Here is a 23,359-nt window from a genome sequence, read left to right as displayed (position 1 = left end):
ACAACTTAAGGAGAAAAGCAAGGTTTTAAAGGACAAGCCCTGCATTTTATTTAAGAACAAGGCTGGGTTATGCTTTTTTGATGAGACATGCCTAGTTCTGGCACAAACATTACATTTTCTTGACATGGCCCTGGATTCAATGAATTTCAATATGTTCCTTCCAGAGAACAAAGCTCCAAGTGAAAAACTTCTGCAGCAGCACCTGCCTTAACTTGCAAACAATGAACAATAGGTGGAACAATTAAATAATTGAAGATGTAGATGTGCCCACAAAACCAATAGAATAGGACGTTTCCAACAAAGTGCATTGGGGAGGGGGCACGCCTTTTGAATCATTGTGAGTGTTTTACGCATTTTAATTCAGTCAGGACTGTAGTTAATCGTATTCTGGGCCATGTCCAATCAGCTTCAAGCTTTTTAGTGTTTTCTTCACTACTTGCTTATTATCTGAGCAAACAGGTTTGCGTGTTAGAACTAGGGTGTTCCAACAATAGTTCCAGCAATAGTTCCAGCAAGTTATCTAGTGTTTGAATCTTGGCCTGTCTGACTCCATCATGTAATATCCATGGGTATGTTTGTGATCTCCTCTCTGTGACCCTGTGGGAAATATAATTCTGTTCCTGCCAATCTCTTGGCAACTTGCTTCCAGCCCACCTGTATAAGACCCATCTGTATCCAGTGTTCGTTCTTGTCTCAAACCAGGAACCACAATCTGCGTTTCTAGTGAGTATGACACAGCCCGATGACTCTTGCTAACACTTCATCTCCTTCAATGTTTCCATTAACAACTCCAGAGACTAGCTGCATTCATATATCATGTGATTGGCTTCCCCCGATTGTCTGACAAGAGCAAGTGGCTCTTGAATTGGAGAGAACTGATGGCAGTTTGACCAGCACTTTTACAGGAAGGTAATGCCCAACTGGTAATATTAGACAATATGGCCACGTATTAGTCAAGGAGGGACTATTCATTTCACAATTCAGTTTTTAGCAGGCAGAGGCACCTTTAGCCTCTACTCTTCTGAGAAGGCTTCCCATTGCAGGTTGGAATATTGTTTGAGGAATTTACTTCCAGTCAACCAAGAGTATTAGTGAGGTTGGTCACTGATATTGGGGATCAGGCCTGGCTCACAGTCAGCATTCCAGTTCATCCCATAGGAGTCCAGTTGGGAAGAAGTCAGGACTCAGTGCAGACCAGTCAAGTTCTTCCACTTCCATCAAACCCATTCTGTATAGACATTGCTTTATGCAAGGAGTTATTATCCAGCCGAACAGGAAAGAATGCATTATGCATTTAGTACAGTCTAACTGACCCACCAGAACAACAGGAGAAATATGCCAAGATATACCCTATATAGTTTATGGAAACAACAAAACCATGCTTACAGAATGGTGATCTGAAGATCTTCTACTTACAAAGTTCTGAATTGCTATTTGATCATTTATAGTGTAAATGGAGGCTTTTTTGGAGACATTTCCTAGGTCCCCCGGTACAAGTGTTGCTTCTATAACAGACCAAGTCTCTTACTTACCACTAAATAAGACACAGAAGAAAAGGTTTCTAAAACCTAGATTTAATAAATTAATACATACATGCTGGTTGAAAAATACAAAAATACAATTAAAAAAATAATAATTGTTGTTGCCATTTTAAATCACAAGCACCACACTGAAAAGGAATAAAACATTCAGAACTCCCAGGTTTCCTCTTCCAAACCATACACAAACTTGGCAAAAAGAAAACACAAAGCAAGAAAAAGAAGTGAAATGAACAGAACAGATGTTATTCATGAGATCAACTCAACGTGGTAATCTGATTGGGTGGAACAAAAAGACCAAGTTGCACAGGGGGGGGGAGACATGCCATGATACATTCACTACCTGCTTGGGAAGAGGCTTTTTTTCTAGATAGTATTTGTTTTTCAAGGAAATCCCCGACAAAAACGGAGAGTCATGCAATCATGTGAAAGTGGTTACACTGTAAACACAATGCAGTAATATTACAGAAGCTTACTGCTACAATATACATCTGATTGCCACAACAAGAAGCCTGTCGTTTCTGTATGCTGTACACGTAGGAAATTAGGGATTCGCCTGGTAGCGAACTGCTCACTATGTTGCAAAACTATCCTTCATTTATTAACATTATTTATTAACATTATTATTAACAACATAACATTCATCTCACAAATGATTTCTTCCTGATATTTAAAATAGAATGTCTTCATTCTTGATCAGCATCTCCACCACTAGCCTTTGATAACGGATATCATTCAGTGCAGCCATGGCATCTTGTTCCGGGGCTCGCATGAGAGTTGGGCCGAACACTATACCAAGGTTCTCTGCACTCATTAAATTGTCCTTCTCATGTAGGGTTACCCTGCAACAACACAAAGTGCATGGGATTAGAGCGACCTATGTGAAGGGCATTCCAGTTATAGCAAACAAATCCCAAGCACCCCCTACAGCGACACAATGATGGATCACCCTTCTTCATTTCTTACTGCTGTCTCATTAATTAATATGAACGTCACATGACATGTTGGTAAGGCACCAATTCACTTCAGTCCAACAGTTGCCTGGAGGAACCATGTACAACAGCAGGACAGACCCCTGACAGTTTTTGTTTTTCAAGACCATGATGTCCTATGTCTGACATTTCAGTGGTGATATAATGTGTCACATTTCCATTTTAATTAGAGCAAGATAAGTCTTTAACATACTGTGGCCTTGAGTGATAAAGAGCTACACAACACTAACCAAATGGATTTAGGGAGTCACAACACTCTGTATTTGTACAGTGAACACCCTTTATTACAACAATCACTGGCAGTGGCTTTTGACTATAAAAAAGTAACCTATAAGCTTTTAAGTGGCTGCTTGGTTTCTTGTGAGCAGGGGGTTGGGACAGGAGACATATAATCACTAGGAATGCTGGGCAGGCACACCCAGGCTAGGGTTACCACCTGGCCGGTATTTTACCGGCCAGGCCGGTAAAAATGATGGCTGATCCCAATGTTATTAGTAGGGATACATGATAAATATATAGGAAGGCCGGTATTTCTTTCCAGAAAAGGTGGCAACCCTAACCCAGGCAGGGCTCTGCAGCTCCATGACATCTCTCCATCAGATCTATATATCCCAGTCATGCTGTGTGACAACAACTGTCATGCCAAGTGGTCAAGTACCACAACCTTCCACTGGTGCATTGTAAAACCACTGCAGGAATGGATGTGGCATAAATATATAATTAACGGGCCTCTAAATGACCAAAAGGAAAACTTGGCTAGAACTATAATTATAAGGCAGAACCACAAAAGAAGAACCAGAAAAAGAATCCCATCAAAAGCATTTGATTTCAATCAGTAAAAGGCTATATGTGTGCTGTACATGCACAGACTGACACTGAGCTCACATCATACACTGACTGAAAGAATTGAATCTCTTCTAATAATCAGTGTGTGTGTGTGATTTCTTCATGCCCCCTACAGTAACTGCACCACAGAATGGCTATATATGTAACAGTGTATGTTTATGAGTATAAATAGTGCACAGATTAGAGAAATGTACCTTTTCAAATGGGCCATGAGATAGCGTAGTGTTTCACAGTGAGCTGGAGGGAGCAGCTTCAATGCGTCATGAAGGGTTTCTAGTTGTGCATCAGGATCTGGAGCTTCTGTCAGAACAAATATACAAACAGATTAAGTTAAATGAATATAATACTGAAGGTTGTATTTCTAATTATATTGCATAACGAATCGCAGGTGCTCTACTGGCCAAAATCAGTCATTCTAATGGAAACAAAACTTCATCCAAGTTATAGGCCAGGCTTGTTGGCCACTATACACATGAAGAGTTTTGGTGTCCTCTGCAAATCTGTTTCTCACTCAAAAATCCTCAAAAAATGTCTGACTAGTAGCCAGTTTCCTTAGAATGAAATTTTGTTTTTGTTTCCTTTAGGACAGTTTGTCGATCAGGCAGGTTTTTGAGCATTTCATTAGCCAAAGCACCAATTTGCCAGAGTATGTTGCATTGGCTGCAGCTCTTCTTTACTTCCTGCTGCTCCGATCTCAGCCTAAACCAGCAGAACTATAGAAAAGTGACTGTTCCGTATGTCCGCAGGGTGATCAGTTCATTTCTGAATGTGATCAGCTCTCTTTAAGGTTTGTGTAATATCAGCTTATGATACAGGGGTCAAGTATATATTTACTAACTCCTGTTTCTAGTTTCTGTTCACATGTGGCTCACCATTCTATAAGGATAAGATCATTTTCAGTGCTATCTGCTTGCTAGGATCCAAATCACCCTAGCAACCATGCACTGATTTAAATGAGAGGCTGGAATATGAATATGAGGGGACCTCACCAGAAAGATGAGTAATAAAAAGTATCAGTAACAATATACAGTATGTGTAGCCTTTCAGAGCATTTTTTTTTAAATGACCCCGCATTTGAAAGCCAGAGAGAGTCGGAAGAAGAAGACATTTCATTCAAAAAACGAATAAATATATAAAAAATAAATAAATAATGAAGACCCATTGAAAACGTTGCTTAGAATTGGCCATTCTATAACACGTAGCAAAAACCAATTGGAGAGCCTTTTCAAAGTTTTGGTGTAGATTTACTAAATTACTACATGTTTCGGACCACACAGGTCAAAAGAAAGGTGACCTTCCCATAATTCCTATTATACAATCTATCCAACAAAACATCATAATGTAGCTTTCTGTACTACAAAAAACTACATTATGGTGTTTTGGTTGATTGTATCCTTTGGTAATTCTGCCTTTTGCCATCAGTCCTTTGGCCACTAGATGGAGCGGAGGACTCACTTAGGGAATTATGGGAAAGTACCTGCTTTAAAAGGTCACCTTTCTTTTGACTGTTTGTAATTTTCACAGAGGAAGGACCTGTGTGGTCTGAAACATGTAGTAATTTAGTAAATGATCTACACCAAAACTTTGAAAAGGCTCTACAGTTTGTTTTTGTTACATATGTTATAGATTTGTAGGTGGCTACTCCATCAATTGTTGAAGAGCCTAATAAAATTCTTAAACAAGTTATGGATCAAGTTGGAAAGTTTGAATCTACATTCTATAACAAACTAAAAGTAAACTTGAAGGTGAACCACCCCTTTAACTAATTTGATCAACTGAATAGCACACACTACAAATGCAAAGGCATATAATTGTTTTCCGATGTGATATTCTCATTCACCACTTGAGGGGGCACATCATGTGAAAAATGCAGCCTTACTGTTGTGTATTATAAGCCCCAAAACAAGTCTTTTTTATTTCAAAATCGAAATATCTGTAGAGATTTGATGCAGAATGGCCAGAGCTAATTAGTCTAGCCATTAAACTGCAGAAACCCTTGAGCCCATTCCAGTTCCCTTTCCGTATTTTCTACAAAACTTAGGCTTGCACTCTACGATCATTCATTATAAATATATTCAGCAGAAATGCTATTGCGAATGTGCTGACGTGGCAAAAGCAGAGCAAATGAGTCATATGGATGGTTTTTCATACTAAACTGACATGGACAGTAATAGTGAATCTTGGAGTTGGTCAGTACACCTAAAGATTTACATATTTGATAGGGTTAAGTGGATGTATTAAGGGTTTGTGAATAGTGTGCATTTCTAATCAGGGTTGTAGTGAATATAGAATATATACTTACTTGCAGACTCTAGGAATTTTGGGTAGGCATCGTATGTAATGATTGGGATTGGTAGTTCCCTAAAATATAGTTTCAAGGCACCGGTTATAATGTTGATATCTTCATATACATTCACAGAAATATCAGCCTTCTCCCCATCTGTAGCAAGGAAATATACATTGAATCAGTACATATGGTATACACTGATGTGATATGGTGGCTGAAAGTCTTGGTATAATTTGTAAGACATTTTAATGGTAAAATCCAAAAACAAATGTACCTTTGGGCATACATAAATTTGGTTCCATCACATCCTAGTTAGTGTAGGTTTAATGAATCTTCACCTAGTAGTATAGTTCATTACATACAGTCACACTTCTACTTACATATGCTAATGCCCAGACAGGACATTTCAATATGGAGTCTGAATGTTTTGAAGTCCCTGTGCTATTAGTGTTTGGGATGGGGTGATAAAGCACTGTATTTGCTTAAGGTTAAAGGTTGATGTCCTTTATGTTTAATAAAGCACTAATGCACTAATATTGAGAGGAACCAGACTAGCTGAGCAGTGCTTCCATGTCATTTTATATACAGGGTTTGTGTAAAATAAGGCAATTTGCCATTTGAGTAGATGTAATGAAAATGCCACAATAGAGTGAATGAAAGGTTTTCCTACCTCTGTCAAAAGCCATTTTGGCATCTTCAATTAGATCAGTAAAACCTGATACTCTGTACAATCCTTCTGACGAGAGACCTGTAATAAAGGAATATCACAAAATCAATATAGGACAATTGGCACTGTACTGCCAAGTACGTGTTGTGCCCCTGAATTAAACAATAACAAAAGCCTTTGACAAAACATCTGTGAATCGAAACGTGTCAGGCACTTTCTAGCTTAATTTTAAACAGAGTTTCTTGGCAATTAGGAATTCTGTGTGTATTGGCTAACAAGTTTCAACCCTTCTTTGATAATTGTTTGCTAACCACCACTCAGTCTGAACCGCAAGGCTGAAGTTAGATAGGGACTTGGGTGGGTTGTAAGCACACTGGTTGCAATTGGGTAGCCTAAAGCTAGCTAGGACCTCTATCCCCCCTTCACTGTGCCTGTGGTCAGACATTTGGGCATACAGCATATACCAATATATTTATACTTTTACACAGATGCTTGCAACTTATATACTTTTCACCATTTATGTATGTTGGATTGATGGTTATATATGCCACCTATGTTCTTTTACAGTACCACCATTTTGGGCATGCAATACATAATAAACAGTTCTTGTGCCTAAAAGAGATACTCTCACTGGAAACATGTTTTTTTCAAAATGCATCAATTAATAGCACTTCTCCAGCAGAATCCTAAATTTAAATCTGCTTTTCACAAACAGATTTTTTTATATTTAACTTTTAAATCTGACATGTGGCTAGACATGTTGTCAGTTTCCCAGGTGCCCCTAGTCATGCAACTTGTGCGATGCAGGGATCTGTCCATGCTTAGGATTGCTTATAATAAAGGAGTATCAGTTAGGTAAAATTACCCCTTGACAACAAACCCAGTTTCCCTATTATCCCACAATGAAACAGTAATAGCTCACTATAGTGTGACAGGGTCCTCACGCTTAGAGGTTACCTTGACTTATAGTATCCTTCAGTTTTATTTTTGCTCTCCATCCCCAGCCACACATCACATTATATGTGGACACCTTCCCCTGAGATTTGCAGATGCATTGCACAATATAATTTCTATTCAATATGCAAGAGGATGGGTATTCAGGTCAAATTATATTGGACATCACTTGAGTGGCCCAGAATAGAATCCCTGCAGATTTTAAACAATTAACTGGTTAGCAAAATTAATTTGCCATTCAGTTTTATCTGCATGTGGAACCTTGCCATTAGTCCTCATCACTGACCCTGATTGATAAATGGCACACCAGTAAACTATTTCCCATGAGCACATTGCAAACTCTACAAAGCCCATCTCCTTGGCACTTGCAATGCCTAAACGTATGTGCCAAGAATCCTGCTCGTTTGGAACATACTTATTTGCTCTTGTTCTTGTACTATAATAATCAGCTTCCTGGGCTGACATTGAAGAAAATGCCCTCTATACAAAACATGAAAATATTAACCCTAATCATTAATCCCAGGCCCTAGCAAGCTTCTGGCCGCAATAAGTCTTACCTCTAGACTCTATTTCTCTAATACACATATCGACAACCATTGGCCTTTTAGTGTTGTGTGCTTTTACCAATGTGGTCAGGTCACAACTGTAAACTTTCTTTACATGCTTTAAGTCCGGCTTGCAGTCATTTGGAACCATCTTGGAACACTGCTTGTGAACATTCAATCCACAGTCTGTAAAATAAACCAGAGATTAGTAACTGAATGCTGGGCAGGAAATAAAAACCTCTGCTGGATCATTGCAGTTAACAAAGAGCAGGTCTTAGCGGCTGCTGCATGTGGAGAAATACAACTGGTACAAAGCTGGCAAAGAATTGACAAAAGGAGGAGACACAAGGCAAAACATTAGAGTTAAGTGTTGAGTAAACAAGAGGAATAGGCTGAGAAGCCATTTCAAATACTCCACCGTCCAACACCTGATCACAATCCCTTGTGTTTCTCCCTTTGTTATTTTCTCTGGGAAGAGTTGCAGAGAGAAACCCCCCCCAGAAACTATGAAAGGTTCCCTGAGGATACTGTGTATAAAGGCTGCACCATCCAGTGAGTTTCTCCTGCAGGAACAGAATAGTTTACAGGTTCTCTAACTGAAATACATCTCCTTAAACATGTTTAGGAGGCTTCAGCTATATTTATAGGAGACTCTGTGCAAGTCTAAAATAAATAATGGCCTCAGTTTTGGTTAGTGTTCTACATCACAAGAACTAAAATAATTTAGAATGAGGTCTCATTCTACACTTGCACACAGTCTCTTATACATATTACTAAAGCCTTCCACTTATGTAATGCCTCTTTATAACCACTCGGGGCAGATTTATCGAAATGTGAGATTAGAACTCACCACAGAAAAACTCGCTTTCTATTCATTCCTATGGGATTTTAAAAATCATGTCTATTGATAAAAATCCCACAGGAATGAATAGAAAGAGAGTGGGTTTTTCCGTGGTGAGTTCTAATCTCACATTTTGATAAATCTGCCCCTACATGTTTGAGTGTTAATAAAAGGGTGTTACATAAGTGGGAGGATTCAGTTATATGTATAAGAGGCTGAGTGTAAGTGTAGAATGAGACCTTACATTAATCGGAGCATATTAGGGCAGATCAGGAATTCCACTGGGCCTCCATCTGCCACAAAATGGGCAACCTATGGCACTCCAGTTATTACCTTCAGGCAAAGGATGTCAGGTATTGCTGGAAGAAATTATCCAAATATACAGTAATTTGTTGGCCTGCTTTCTTGAGCTACTGGCTTTACATCATCATTTAGTCGGTTGTTACTAAACTATGACTTTCACTATACCAATACTTGGAGCTGTATGTTAACAAAAGCTGGAGGGGTTTTACAGAAATGCTGCCTGGCTCAGAGGTGAGGAGTGACAAACACACAAGGTAGCACACACCACAGCAAACACTTATCATCTCCAATAAAGCAAAACAAAATACTTGAGATGGCTTAAGGTACGCCACACTTTCCATGACATATGTGACAAGGCCACTTGAGATCTGTTATCTAGTGTGCTCTTAAAGCTATGAGAAAGGCACGCCTATGGGTGTTATATCTGCACTGCATGAGATAATCCAGAAAACACAATGGTGTGCGGATTTGGCCTCCCCCCACAATTCAGCATAGATAGACAGGCCTGAACTCGAATTCAAAATAGGCCCTGGCATATCAATTGCACAGAGGCCAAAACAGCTCCCCAGCAGCCTGATAAATAGTGACTGTCTAAGGCATATTACAGTAGCCCCGTGGCATTTCCAAGAATCTACAGATTGCCAGTCTGGGCCTGAACATAAGCACATATTGAGATCTTATCTGGGGGCTAAACGATTCATGGTCAGTCCAATTTAGCCCTGCATGTCGGTGGCCAAATCAAGCAAAGACCCACTCATTTGGCAACCTCAGCAAGTGAGCAAACCTGTGTATGGTCAGCTTAAGGTGGCCATAGACTCAAAGATCCGCTCGTTTGGCGACATCGCCAAACGAGCGGATCTTTCCCCGATATGCCACTAACAGCATGGCTATATCGGGGGTAATTCGAACGTTCGGCCGTATGGCCGAACAATCGAATTACGATGCGCCAATGGGCTCCGAAGGGTCGGTCGGTTAAAAATCAAACCTTCCCAATCGATATCGTGGCCAGATATCGATCGGGAAGACCTGTTGGAAGCCCCCATACACGGGCAGATAAGCTGTCAAATCGGTCCAGACGACCATAGCTTTATCTGCCTGTGTATGGCCACCTTTAGTCAGCACATCCCTACACCAGGTGTGCCTTACAACAGAATAAGGGAATCATATGTCACTTTAGAGGTATATGGGGGTGGGTACATGACCCCCTACATTTATTCTGGGGGTTATTGCAGTTTAAAAATATTTTTTATTCTTTTCAAATAATGGCAATAAAGTTCTAATAATCGCCATAGTGGGGTGTAAATATGTATGTGTAGTCACCCACTGGATATAAGAGGGCTATAATGATGGCTATTCTTGTTTAACAAGTCCCTTAATCTCTCTGGGACCAATACTAAATTCTTCCATTGTCAGGAATATGGGACAGGCACTCTCTGTGCCTGAAAAATCTCCCTTTTTCTGTGTTACTCAGCAGAATGAATTGTTCCTACAACAGCAGCAGAGTTCTTCTCAGGATGCTGACCTAAAAACGTCAAGTTAAAGATGAACATTTGCAATACACGTATGAACAGCCCAAAGAATATAATGTGCCCACATGAACATATTTGCAACAAACAGCTGATGCTTCATGGGGCAGCAGATGGTTCCTGTGCGCACCAATGCTACCCAGATATTAATAAACTACATGCTAATAATTCTCCCAGCATTCCTCTGATTAGTGCTTATTGCATAGTAAGAGATTCCATTTCAGAATAAAAGTGCACATAAAAGAGCACGGGGGCAGTGGACCATCTAAAGAGGACTTGGCCTTGGTGTGCCCAGCTGCTGATTCTTACAAGTAAATATCTTTGGGAATATTTTTCAAAGGGTGAAAATAAAGTTTGCCACAAACTCGAAGAATTTCAAGGCCTTAATAAATATGGATCTATGCCTTACACCCTTTTAAGTTGTGTTGCCTGTCTAAAATATCAGCCGACAGCAGTAACAAGCCTTTGGTGTTGCAGAGGTTGCAGAACAGTAGATACAGTATATACTGAGAGATGTAGTTCTACCACACCACAAATGCCAAAGTTTGTTTATTCCTAGAGAAAGAACTGATTTGGGCGCCATGCAGCATTTTAAACATTTGCTCAGTGCAGTCTACATGGATCAGTAACCTAGAATTCCATTAACCAGAATGCTAGAAACTCTGTCAAGAGGATTTGTTTCTCTGTTCCACAGTAATGTAAAGTAATGGTGTGCCTTTCACTCCCAAAAAGAAACAATTACACACACACATAAAGGGTCAATTACACACACATAATTTCATACAAATAAGGCAGGTCTGGAATGTGATTCAAAATAGGCTCTGGTATTTCAAGTACACAGAAGCCCAAACAGCCCCCCCATTGGTCAAATAAATAGTTACTGTCTATGGCATCTTACAGCAAACCTTCTGCCATTTGCCAAAATCCACAGATTGCCAGTCCTGGCCTGCCTGTGGGTGAATTAAAATCCATTTGTGGCCAAATCCTGCGCCGTTGCTCTACAGCAGTGATCCCCAACCAGCGGCTCGGCTCGCGAGCAACATGTTGCTCACCAACCCCTTCCATATTGCTCCCAGTGGCCTCATAGCAAGGGCTTCTTTTTGAATTCCAGTCTTGGGGCAAGTTTTGGTTGCATTAAAACCAGATGTACTGACAAACAGAAACTCCTGTAGGCTGCCAGTCCATATAGAGGCTACCAAATAGCCAATCACATCTCATATTTGGCACCCCAAGAACTTTCACATTGTTATGTTGCTCTCCAGCTTCTTTTACAATTGTATGTGGCTCATGGGTTAAAAATGGTTGGGGATCCCTACTCTACAGCAACAGATAAAAGGAATCTGTACAGGCTGACCCAATCTTTCACTTTTAACTAGCATTAACACCCTTTTCTACTTCCTTTTTTCATACTGTTAATGAAAAGCACCAGGTAGTATTTATAATCTGATCCCAGACAGGAGAAAAGCCAATGCACATTTCTGTAATGTACACACAGGTGGTGGGCTTAAGTGAAACTAGATTGTATCTGCCATGACCACAAAGAAGTGTTTGATCTGCAACATATGCTGATGCCACACATGAAGATTTCCCTTTGTTCTCCTCTCAGGGACACGCTGTGTTACTAGGCCTTTAATCCATTCTGGAGGAGAAAGAGCCTATCTGTGCACTGTCCTTCCTTTGCCCTACATGGAACACATGGACTTGCACATGGGTCTCAGCTGCAGAATTCCAGTAACATGGGCCACACATGATGCCTGTTATATATTGCACACATGTACCATAATAAGGAATGTACATATTACCAGACTTTCTTATCGCTGTGCAGTATCACCTCTCCTGATTCCTGCCTAAATAAGACTTTGATACTCTCTTGTTGTGCTCTTCTTTTAATGAGCCTGTATGCCCCCCAATGAGCAGGCTTCTACTCCTACAGTTTTTTGCTGTTTTATTCACCCTGTAATTTCCTATGCAGTGATAGCTTAGCACATTAGCACCTACCTCTAAGTATAAACTTGCATAGGAATATCTGTAAGTCAAAACTCATTGTAATATATTTCAGCTTCCACTGACAAACTATAGGTATCCAGTTGTGGCTGAACTACAATTCTCTGAATTAACTGTTGGACTGGGCCTAGTGATTTGAAAAAGAATTACTGTGGCCGTACACTCATTATTAGCAGATGTTCATCTATGGCACAGTTTCATAGGGCAGATGTGGAACACTGAGGTCTACCTACTCGCCAAAATAACTTTCAACTCCCTGCAGCATATGATCCTTTCAGAGAGGAGATTCCATCCCTAATTAAGTCAACTCTAATTTAATTGACAAGTTAGCAGATGCCATTGTTTCCTCTAACAGCAGGGATCCCCAACCTTTCCAACCAGTGAGCAACATTCAGAAGTAAAAGGAGTTGGGGAGCAACACTAGCATGAAAAATGTTCTTGGGGTGCCAAATAAGGGCTGTGATTGGCCATTTGGTAGCCCAAATGTGGATTGTCAACCTACATTGAGGCTCTGTTTGGCAGAACACCTGGGGTTCTTATGCAATTTAAACTTGCCTCCAAGCCAGGAATTAAAAAATAAGCACCTGCTTTAAGGGCACTGGGAGCAACATTCAAGGGGTTGGAGAGCAACATGTTGCTCACGAGCTACTGGTTGGGGACCACTGCTCTAACAGCAACAGCTTTGGGGTCAGGGTGGATATGCCTCTAGGTTACTTGTCCATTCAGATGACACAAGATGGTAGTGTCTGATTTCACTTGCAGATCAAATACCTGTTTCACAGACACAAAACAACAGAACTCAAATGGCTTGGGAGAACGCTGCCTCTAGTACAGGCCAAGATGTGCATACTGGAGTACTGCAGAATCCTGACCTGAAAACACACGTTTGACTTTGGCTGTTATTTTGTCTATGCTTAATCACACGTAGCACAGATACGAAAATACACCCCAAACTCAAATTAGTCCTTAATAGTGAGCAATTCTGAAAAGAAGGATTGAGAACCACAAAGTAAGGTTACATAATCTCTCTCTGGTTGCCATTTTTTAACTAAACAAGTAACAGACAACCAGCCTGGGTATAATGGCAACTGTAACCTATTCTCTTCCTTGGATCAATGATGTGATATTGAAGTGATATTGACGCTAAGGGTAAGGGCACATGGGCAGATACGGGGAGATTAGTTGCCCTGTCGACAAATCTCCTCTTCTTCGGGGCAACAATCTCCCCAAACTACCTTCCCCAACCTTCCCGCAGAAAGAATCCCAAGGCACACAGGATAATTGCAAGCAAGCTGCCTTGCGTGTTTATTGCGAAGTGCAACGTTTCGGGGTCACGCCCCTGCTTGAGAAAGGGGAGTGACCCCGAAACGATGCACTTCGCAATAAACACGCAAGGCAGCTTGCTTGCAATTATCCTGTGTGCCTTGAGATTCTTTCTGCTGGACTGTTTGTGAGGCGACCGATCCTCTACCTTCGTGCACCAGGTGTCATTACTTTAATTTACTAAGGGTGTGCGAGAGCCATAGTTGAACTTCCCCAACCTTCCCGCCAGCTAGAATGAAAAATCGCCATTAGATGGCAATCGCAGCACTTAGTTTTCCGCAGTCGCCCGAAGTTTCCTCATGAGGCAACTTTGGAAATGAAGCGCCGCGAGTGCCATCCGCTGGCGATTTTTCATACTAGCCAGCGGGAAGGCAGTTACGGGAAATTGTCGTTCCGAAGAAGAGGAGATTTGTCGCTGGGGCGACTAAGCTACCTGAATCTGCCAATGTGTCCTTACCCTAAAAAAAAACACTTTTCAAATATTTATGTACTAATTATTGACTAAAATGCAAATTTATCTCATATTTAATAAAAAAAAAACACAACCAAACTCCCATTCCCAATTTTAGCCTATTTATTAATAATAAAAAAAAACGTAAAAAGACTCGATAAAATTGAGCGAAAACTTGTTTTGTAAGAGTTTTTTTAGGTTTGTTTCCCAGATTGCTCGATTTTTTTTGAGTTTTTGCTCCAGAACCCTGAAAAAGTTGGGATAAGTGCCTCTCCCATTGACTAATACAGGACCTCAACAGGTCTGAGATGGGGGATTTTCAGATTTGGGCTTTTTGCAGCATCTGGGTATAATAAATTTTAAAAAAAAGAGTTTTTTTTCACACAAAAAATTAAGTTTTTGGCAAAAAAAAGCTGGATCATAAAAAATTCGAGGTTTAGTAAATAACTCCCTAAAAGTTACCTATATGTCATGTGTTTTATAGGTTTTGTAAGTAATTGTTAAAAAGTTTCTAAAACTGTCGGTTTTGCCAATCTGTCCATTAACCTGACAGTTTCAAACACTAACAGACTACTGCGCAAGTATGGCAGCCCCCTCACATTTGGATAGGTCAGATAAAAGCAATAGATACAGATACTTTTATGGCAAAATTCTAACGCTCATGCAAATACAATGTTAAGATAGTAAGATTGTAAAAAAAAAACAAACAAAGTTTTCATTTCTGGTGTCAGTATCTCTTTAAAGCAGTTTTCAAGAACAACAACAATATGTAATATGGCAATAAAAACAGACTTCTGGCTTGTGCAGAAGGATAGAGAAATACCTGCGCATTTGACACCCTGAGCGATGAGTCCCCACATGAAGTTGGCACAGTACTCACACCAGTGAGGGCCCCTGAATGTGTGTACCTGTGAACATAAAAGATAAGTGGGCCACAATAAGTCAGATGAAGCTACAGTGAAGAATTTCCTTTTATTCGGAAGTGCTTCTAAATAAATACAAATGAAACAAGAAAAAACTAGCCCTTAAAAAAGGATAATTGGAATAAATGAGCCATAAATGCATTGTTCATCTTAGTGACATTGTGATCTTGCGGAATATCTCCCCATAGGCTTTCAATCTTGCTCTATTGGCATGGTGTGTATTGACTATATGTGCCTAAGGCTTTCAGTATCTTCATTAGATAAGCACTGTGGCACATAATAGGTTTGTGACCAGCAGCCGAACACAACAAAGTCATATGGGAGGGTTGGAGAGAGACAGCAAATAAAACAAGAGCTTGAATTAAACCAGTTTTAATGAATCTTGGGTTTCGCACAGAGGCCACTCAATTTGTCACTGTAGCTGTAGCAAGTTCCCAGAATCCTTAGCTCAAGGTATTTTGAGGCGTTTAATGTGCCTGAAGTAAATTATTCTAGCCTGAACCAAAAAGGTTTTTTTTTTACCAAAGCAGCTTTATCTGAATGATGAACGATGTCACGTTGACAAAAATACGTCCATGAGAGAAAATGGCAAAATTGTTGCTGAAAAAATCTTGCCTCAAGATACTAATATTTCTGGAAAGTGCCCACAGTATAACACTCACTCCAGACTTTTTTCTTATGGACATTGTCCACGTTAATTCCAATCTCACAAAGCATCAGTTTCCCTTTATCATAAATTAAGACCTATAAAGTGAAATTCAACTTGTTACAGGTATGGGATCTGTTATCCAGAATGCTCCGAATTACAGGAAGGTCATCTCACATAGACTCCATTTTATCCAAATAATCCAGATTTTTAAAAATGATTTCCTTTTTCTCTGTAATAATAAAACAGTACCTTGTACTTGATCCAATCTAAGATATAATTAATCCTTTTTGGAAGCAAAACCAGCCTACTGTTTAAATGATGTTCTAGTGACTTAAGGTATGAAGATACAAATTACTAGTAGGGATGCACCGAATCCAGGATTCTTCCTTTTTCTCTTTAATAATAAAACAGTACCTTGTATTTGATCCAATCTAAGATATAATTAATCCTTTTTGGAAGCAAAACCAGCCTACTGTTTAAATGATGTTCTAGTGACTTAAGGTATGAAGATACAAATTACTAATAGGGATGCACCGAATCCAGGATTCGGCCTTTTTCAGCAGGAATCGGACTGAATCCTTGTGCCTGGCTGAACCGAATCCTTATTTGCATACGTAAATTAGTGGTGGGTAGGGAAATCCGGTGACGATTTTTTTTTCCACTTTTTCCTTTCTTGCCCCTAATTTGCATGTGCAAATATTCAGCCGAATCTTTTACCAAGGATTCCGCAGAATCCCAAATAGTGGATTCGGTGCATCCCTAATTACTAGGGATGCACCAAATCCATTATTTGGGATCCACCCGAATCCTTGATGAAAGATTCGGCGAATACCGAACCGAATACTAATTTGCATATGCAAATTAGGGTCAGGAAAGGAAAAAGTGGAAAAAATTCTTATTTTGTGATGAAAAGTCACGTGATTTCCCTACCTGCTCCTAATTTACATATGCAAATTAGGATTCAGTTCGGCTAGGTCAAAGGAGTTATCCGAATCCGCATCTTGCTGAAAAAGGCTGAATCCTGAACTGAATCCTGTATTCTGTGCATCCCTACAAATTACAGAAAGATCCGTTATGCCCAAATCCCAATACATCTGGATTAACATTAATTTCCAGTGACAACTGTCAATCTGGGAAAAAACCACAGTGACAAACACATGTATAGGCTTGTTCCATGAACCCAGTGCTAAGGTGTCAGACTCTAGCTGTCTTCCTGGCATCAATCCTATACCAGCAGAGTGACAAAAACTACATTTTTGTTTGCTCTATAAAACAGCCATGAACTTTGCTCAAAGCATTCTTTAATAAATAAGCAAGGAGTTCCATTCTATTGTGTCATAAGTCTAATGACCTCAGAGGTTGTCAGTGTAAATTATAGTTGAAATGTCCTTGTCTTTAGAGTAACTTGCCATGCAGGGCTTATTTCCAAAGGCCCTGTACAAAAGCTAAACAGATATAATTATGTTCAATAAATACAGACAATTACTATAAAAAGGGAATTGGATGTGGCACTTTCCTATGACTGTAAAGCTTCTTGTTTTTATTTAAAATTTTGCATTTCTTGCATCCCTTGGAAGATTCAGGTCAACAATCTGGCACCCGTGTGCTAGGGTTAAAGTGATGCAGGAGGCTATTCCCTGCTCTGAGATCTCAATCATAGCAATATTTGCATGTGATGCACAAGAGTAAAGCTGGCCATAGACGCAAAGATCTGATCGTACGAATCGAGGATTCGTACGATTTTCGGAACGTGTGTGGAGAGTCCCGACATTTTTAGTCCGGCGGAGATCGGTCGTTTGGTTGATCGGACAGGTTAGAAAATTTCTGTCGGCTGCCGATAATATCTCTGCGTGTATTGCCAATCGTACGATTTTCAGTGGGAGACTAGCTTTGGTTGGACATAGATATCGTACGATTGCTGTCAGGGGCAGAACATTGCTGATCTGTTCTTTAACTAATCTGACTAGTAAGACTTTGCTCTGAATGGTTAGTGGCGGGTCGGGAGATGGGAAAGTCCGATCGTACGATGATTCGTACGATCGGATCTTTGCATCTATGGCCAGCTTAAGAGAAAGTAATGCAGTGCTAAGAAGTCAATTTACTATCCAATACAAGTCAATAGTATAGCAATTGCATTGGTTGCTGAAAATGATTAATTAGCAAAGAATGAAAATAACATCCCGAAAGGAGAATAAACCTTTCCAATCAATATCCCCCCAAATCCACAGGTGTATCTGAGGAAACCACAGGGGAAAGCAAACCATGTGTGGAAGAGCTCTATTCAATCAGTTAGGAAATGATTCATTAGGAAATTCTCCCTTGCATCACAAATACTGTATTTACAAGAGGAAAACCAGGAAACAGCTCAGTAATGAAGCCACAAAAATAATGACAATGCTTATCAATGATCATTACGGAAAGATTCATTATGATCGATCCATAATTATTTGGGGATTTATAATGCAAAATAGTGATTCGGACGAAATTGGATCGCTCCTGAACAAAATCATTTTGAATGGATCTAAAGCTGGCCCGAAAATCGTACGAATCCTTGATTCGTATGGTCAGATCTTTGCGTCTATGGCCAGCTTTAACATCTATGGCCAGCTTTAGTCAGATGGATCAGCTAGGAAAGGGTGTTTCAAAACTTTAATTTAATCAATACGGACAGTGAACACATTACCTGGAAAGAAAACTTTCAAAATAATGATTGCCCCTAACCTTTCATGGGATGCAACCTTTCAGGCTGTTCCTTGTTTTGGGAATTAGATACATGTAAATCATGAAAAGCTCAGACAATGATAAATATGGAGTCAAGATCAATTCAATTAAACTGGCCTGTCAAATGGATCAGAATTGATAGTCATAGATTATTCATTCGGAGGCATTAATAGGTTTCTGGATAATAGTTCCCATGCCTCTTATACAGATAAGAAGTAATACAATGACTGTGCAGGTATGGGATCCATTATCTGGAAACCAGTTATCCATAAAGCTCCAACACATGGCAAAGCCATTTCCCATAGAATCCTGTTAAGGTTCCGAATTGATTTCCTTTTTATCTCTGTAATGATATAACAGTACCTGGTACTTGATGATAACTAAGCTGCATGAATCCATATTGGCAGCAAAAACAATATGTATGTATATTTTTATTTTATATAGCGCTATTTATGTAATGTTAAATGTTTAGTGGCTTTAAGGAACAGAGCTTCAAATTACAGATAGATTCCTCATCTGGAAAACCCCATGTCCAATGTATTCCAGATAATAGATCCCATCCCTGTACTTTAGATAGTGTATGTAAACTGGATGGTTCATACTTGGTTACCTATTCCACACAGTTTCTCTATTCACAACAGAAAATAACTGCAAGCAAATGTATACAGGGACATGTAATAGAAATGTACAATGGCAAATGAATACTTTATAAAGGGCACAGTAATAGCAGTCATTAGCATGAACATGCAGCATAAAGCAAACAAGTCTTACCTTGAAATTATGAACTTTCTCATACTTGGGAATCTGCTCATTCTCCTTTAATGTCGCTCTTCGTACAAGAGAGGTTAACTGTGAATAAGCAAATAGTTTCAGAGGTTGCCACAATGTCGCAGATGCTTTTTGAGAGCTCAGCTTCATCCCAAGAGCAGTGACCAGCAGATCCTGCTGCTGGCTCTCATGCTTTTTAACTCGTACCGCTGATTTGCTATTCTTAAAGCCTGTCTGGGACTCTCTTGATGGCATTTTGATTTAATTTTTTTTGTTTCTTTACACTTATGTCTGGAAAGTTTATTAACAGGAAAAAATAAACCGCTTTTGCAAAAAAAAATAAATACAATTATTTGTAGAATAAATAGAAGTTCAGCGAATCAAGTGTGCCTTGAACAGAAAACCAGGTTTGTATCAAAGGGATTCAGATCCTGAAAAAGTCCTTGGAAATAAAAACACAAATGGGTGTCTGGGTCATTTAAAATAGGGTAAATTCCTTTTTCTTCCATTTAAATCTAGTTTTCAAAAAACCCAGCGCCCTTAATCATTACAAGAAGTCTGCCCAGTGTAGCACTGATCCCATGGAGGCTCAAAGTCAGAAGAAATCAGCTTAGTGAGCGAGGAGGGGAAATGTAGGTTTAGTAGTCACGCTGTTCTACACAGGTCACAATCAGAGGAAATCTAACCAATGAAACAGAAGAGCAGCTCTTATGTATTCATCCACTCTGCCTCCCGCCCCCAGTCCCCCCTACACAAGAATTTCTCATTTCTTAACCAATTCAGGGAAGAACTGTGCATGACAGGAGGCAGGGCTGCAGAGACTCCTTTAGAGGAACTGGTTAATCAAAGACAAACAATCATGCCTGTTGGTGGGAAGATAATGAGCAATGGATGACTAATAGACTCTTGCTTAGCTCCCCTATTCCACTTTATTGTGTTTCCTTTTTCAGCAGAATGGAAAAACCTCAGAAAAAGTAATATTTGCTGGGAATTGTAGAACAAAGGTAACCAACGGCCGTTGTTATTGTACAGTAAATATTTGACTAGACTGACCCTTCTGCTGTCTTCAGCTGCATATGTTGGTGGTGGGGAGTGAAATAACTGTACAGTAAGTTAACATGTCATTTTTAGTGATTTCAAGTTTTTTTTGGTCAAAGAGAATGGCAGTGGTTGATTTATAGTCATTGTGGATTCATTTTTGCATCTTGTAAATTGCATTCAACATGGCCATTAAGTACATGATACTTTACCCATAATGCTCTTTCAACTCGCATTCAACAAGTGGGTCTAGATGTATTGTATTGCTTGATCTACTTAACTTGCCAGGTGCCTGCAGTATATTCAGAAATGCAAACCTAAATTCCCCTATTGAATCTTAAAATGAATCAACCCCAGAACACTATTGGCAAGAGGAGGTGATTCACGAAAGGTAACCAAACGTTCTTGTAAGGAAACCTTTTGTGACTTCCTACTGCAAATTAGATGTCTGTCAGTCTAGATGGATGAGGCTTGTGCGTCCCAGCCAACCTGAGACAGCATGGGGCAAATCTGCCAGCTTACAAATTTATGCTCCCCATAGACGCGACGATTCTTCTTGCTCAACAACCAATTTTTGAGAAGTCCGACCAATCCTTCGAAATTATCGTGCGGTTAGTGGGATACGAACGATCGTACATCTTACGATTTTTCGGCCGACATCTGTTGGGAAATTGATCGGCCAGGTCAAAAAATCTTTATCGGTCCCAGTGCAATCTATCTATGTTTGCAGGGCCAAGCAGGCAGCTCCCCTTTGTTTTCCTGGCAAATTGGTCTTTTTAGTTGATGGTCAATTCGTACGATCGTACGATCGTTCCAAGATAACCGTGTCTCACGATGAGGATCGGATCTTTTAAAAATCTCAACATCTATGGCCAGCTTTACTTAAACAAAATACCCCTCTTACTGACGTAAACTCACAGAGCAAAACTTTATCTTGCTGTATTTTAGAAAAGACCATTCCTCTGTATTCAATGTACTTTAATAAAATCCGAACTCTGTGGGTCACGTTTCAGTGGTGCTCTATCTGGGAACTTTGCTGCTCAACAGTTTCATGTGTACAGCAGTAACCAAGAAGATTCAGATGGCACACACATAGCACAAAATGTGCTTCAACTTTGTGATTTATTTGGATCTCTGCACAACGTTTCAGGGGATCAACCCCCTTTATCAAGTGCATTCCTCTGTATTCAACTAGCCCCTGAAGGCATACTTCCCTGCATCTCATCACTTCATATATACACAACACCCCTGTGGTTGACTCCTTACAATTAAGCACAATTTGCATACTGCATAATTGCACCACTGAGAACACATCTAAAACAGGCTCACTATTCTGAATAAATCATGATTCGGGTGAAAGTCACTTGCTTCTTGTATACCTTAATTTGAATCCATGTTGAATGATGTGATCAAATATTTCTCTAATTTTCAACTGTCTGTCCCTCTCCAGTTCTGACTGACTATTGTGCAATTTTGTTGGTCATTAGTGATTGGCCACAAGGAAAAACTTGACATCCAACACTAGTGCATTACATGAAGCACCCATTATACATTGCATTTGATTGCTTCCACATTACAAAAAATACAAAATCCCTGAATTTGTACTCACATCTCTACCCTTCCAATGTATAGCTGTAAAGTTATCTGCCTTATGCTTAAAATCACAGGCTTGGGCACAACTGGCTTGTCATTAGGATGTGAGCAGTGGGTAGGGTTGCCACCTGGCCGGTATTTTACCAGCCTGACCGATAAAAATGACACTTGAACCCAATGTTATTAATAGGGAAAAAAATCTAAATATATAGAAAGGCCGGTATTTTTTTCCAAAAAAGGTGGCAACCCTAGCAGTGGGTAACTTTAATGATTGAATGGGTTTCGACTTGCATAGGCATGTTTCTAGTACTCCAGAAGAGGTCCAGTTATATGCCAGGAGTCCTTCAACAGCCCCTTAAATTCCATTATATGGATAAAGAACAGTTTGACTTTGATATGCAAAGCTGTTTTTTTCACTCTAAGCAGACAGAAGGCTATCATCTTCTTTGTGCTTCAAAGATCTAGACATCATCTTTTTTCAGAAGATGGAGCTTTCAGTTGAAAAGAATATTCTTTGAACTGAGATATCCCTCATAGCAACAGTGTATGGTAAAATAAAGATATATGTCTTGTTCACGCTTTCTATTGAACAGTGGCGAGCAGCTCAAAGATCTCAATTGCCAAGGTAAAAAAAAAGGTCACTTATGGGAGCAATGCAAGAAGTCTTAGGTACTATCAACATTTATCTATTGCAAATACAAATATGTGAGGGAACATCTATGTAGATGGATCAATAGTGCAATCTTACATGGGACATGCTGTTTCTCTTTCTAATCACAAGATGTAGGTAGGTCAAACAAAGGAAAAACCTTAGCATAAGTACTACCTTGCTGTATGGGATAATACTATCAATCACAGGCAGCAATACAATTTTACAGTAGCAGTCAATAATGCTTAGAAATCAATAACTTAATGATGTAAGGTTCCCATTTGTCACTTTAATGCGTGAATCAGCATGGTTTCTAAGGATGGACACCACGTACAATTAATTTTTAACGAGGCTGGCCTGTACATTGGAGGGTGTGAAAAAAACACACATGAATAAAAACCCAGCAGTTCGGTGGTTACTATTTAATTTCTTACTCAAAGCAAAAATTAAAAATGACTTTGCTTTCTTGGGAAGTTAGACACATTTCCAAATTTCCAACAAATTTTGCTGTATGATGTTATCACAAATAGGCTATATTTCCTTTTAAAAGGAAGGTTAAACAATAGGAATCCTTAGAAATTTCCTATGTTCATGGAACACCCTATAGGCTGATATTCTGGCTGTGGTTTAAAAACCCAATTTGCAAATACAGCTCAGATGCTGCACCTTTGTTGCGGATTGTCATTGCTGTGCCCAGTTTAAATTTCGATTAAGGGTTTTAACACTGCAGGAAAGTCACTT

General features: G+C 39.6%; 1 protein-coding gene across 3 annotated transcripts in view; it reads right to left on the bottom strand.

Moving 5' to 3' along the window:
• Window positions 1-1,554: 1,554 nt before the first annotated feature.
• The window catches only part of chn1.L (chimerin 1 L homeolog), a 76,037-nt gene continuing 54,232 nt past the window's right edge, over window positions 1,555-23,359 (bottom strand). Inside the window, exons 7-14 of one of the 3 annotated variants that reach the window (XM_018234088.2) lie at window positions 19,342-19,419; window positions 15,101-15,185; window positions 7,842-8,015; window positions 6,334-6,411; window positions 5,679-5,816; window positions 3,571-3,676; window positions 2,180-2,380; window positions 1,555-2,149 (exon numbers count right to left, since the gene is read on the bottom strand). In XM_018234088.2, the coding sequence (XP_018089577.1) occupies window positions 2,209-2,380; window positions 3,571-3,676; window positions 5,679-5,816; window positions 6,334-6,411; window positions 7,842-8,015; window positions 15,101-15,185; window positions 19,342-19,419 (831 nt within the window). In that variant the 3' untranslated portion in view covers window positions 1,555-2,149; window positions 2,180-2,208. 3 annotated transcript variants of the gene reach the window in all.

This window comes from Xenopus laevis, chromosome 9_10L (genome assembly GCF_017654675.1).
Source record: "Xenopus laevis strain J_2021 chromosome 9_10L, Xenopus_laevis_v10.1, whole genome shotgun sequence".
NCBI classification, from domain to species: domain Eukaryota; kingdom Metazoa; phylum Chordata; class Amphibia; order Anura; family Pipidae; genus Xenopus; species Xenopus laevis.
The sequence above is the reverse complement of the archived record's forward strand: the minus strand, read 5'-3'. Positions and strand labels throughout refer to the sequence as shown.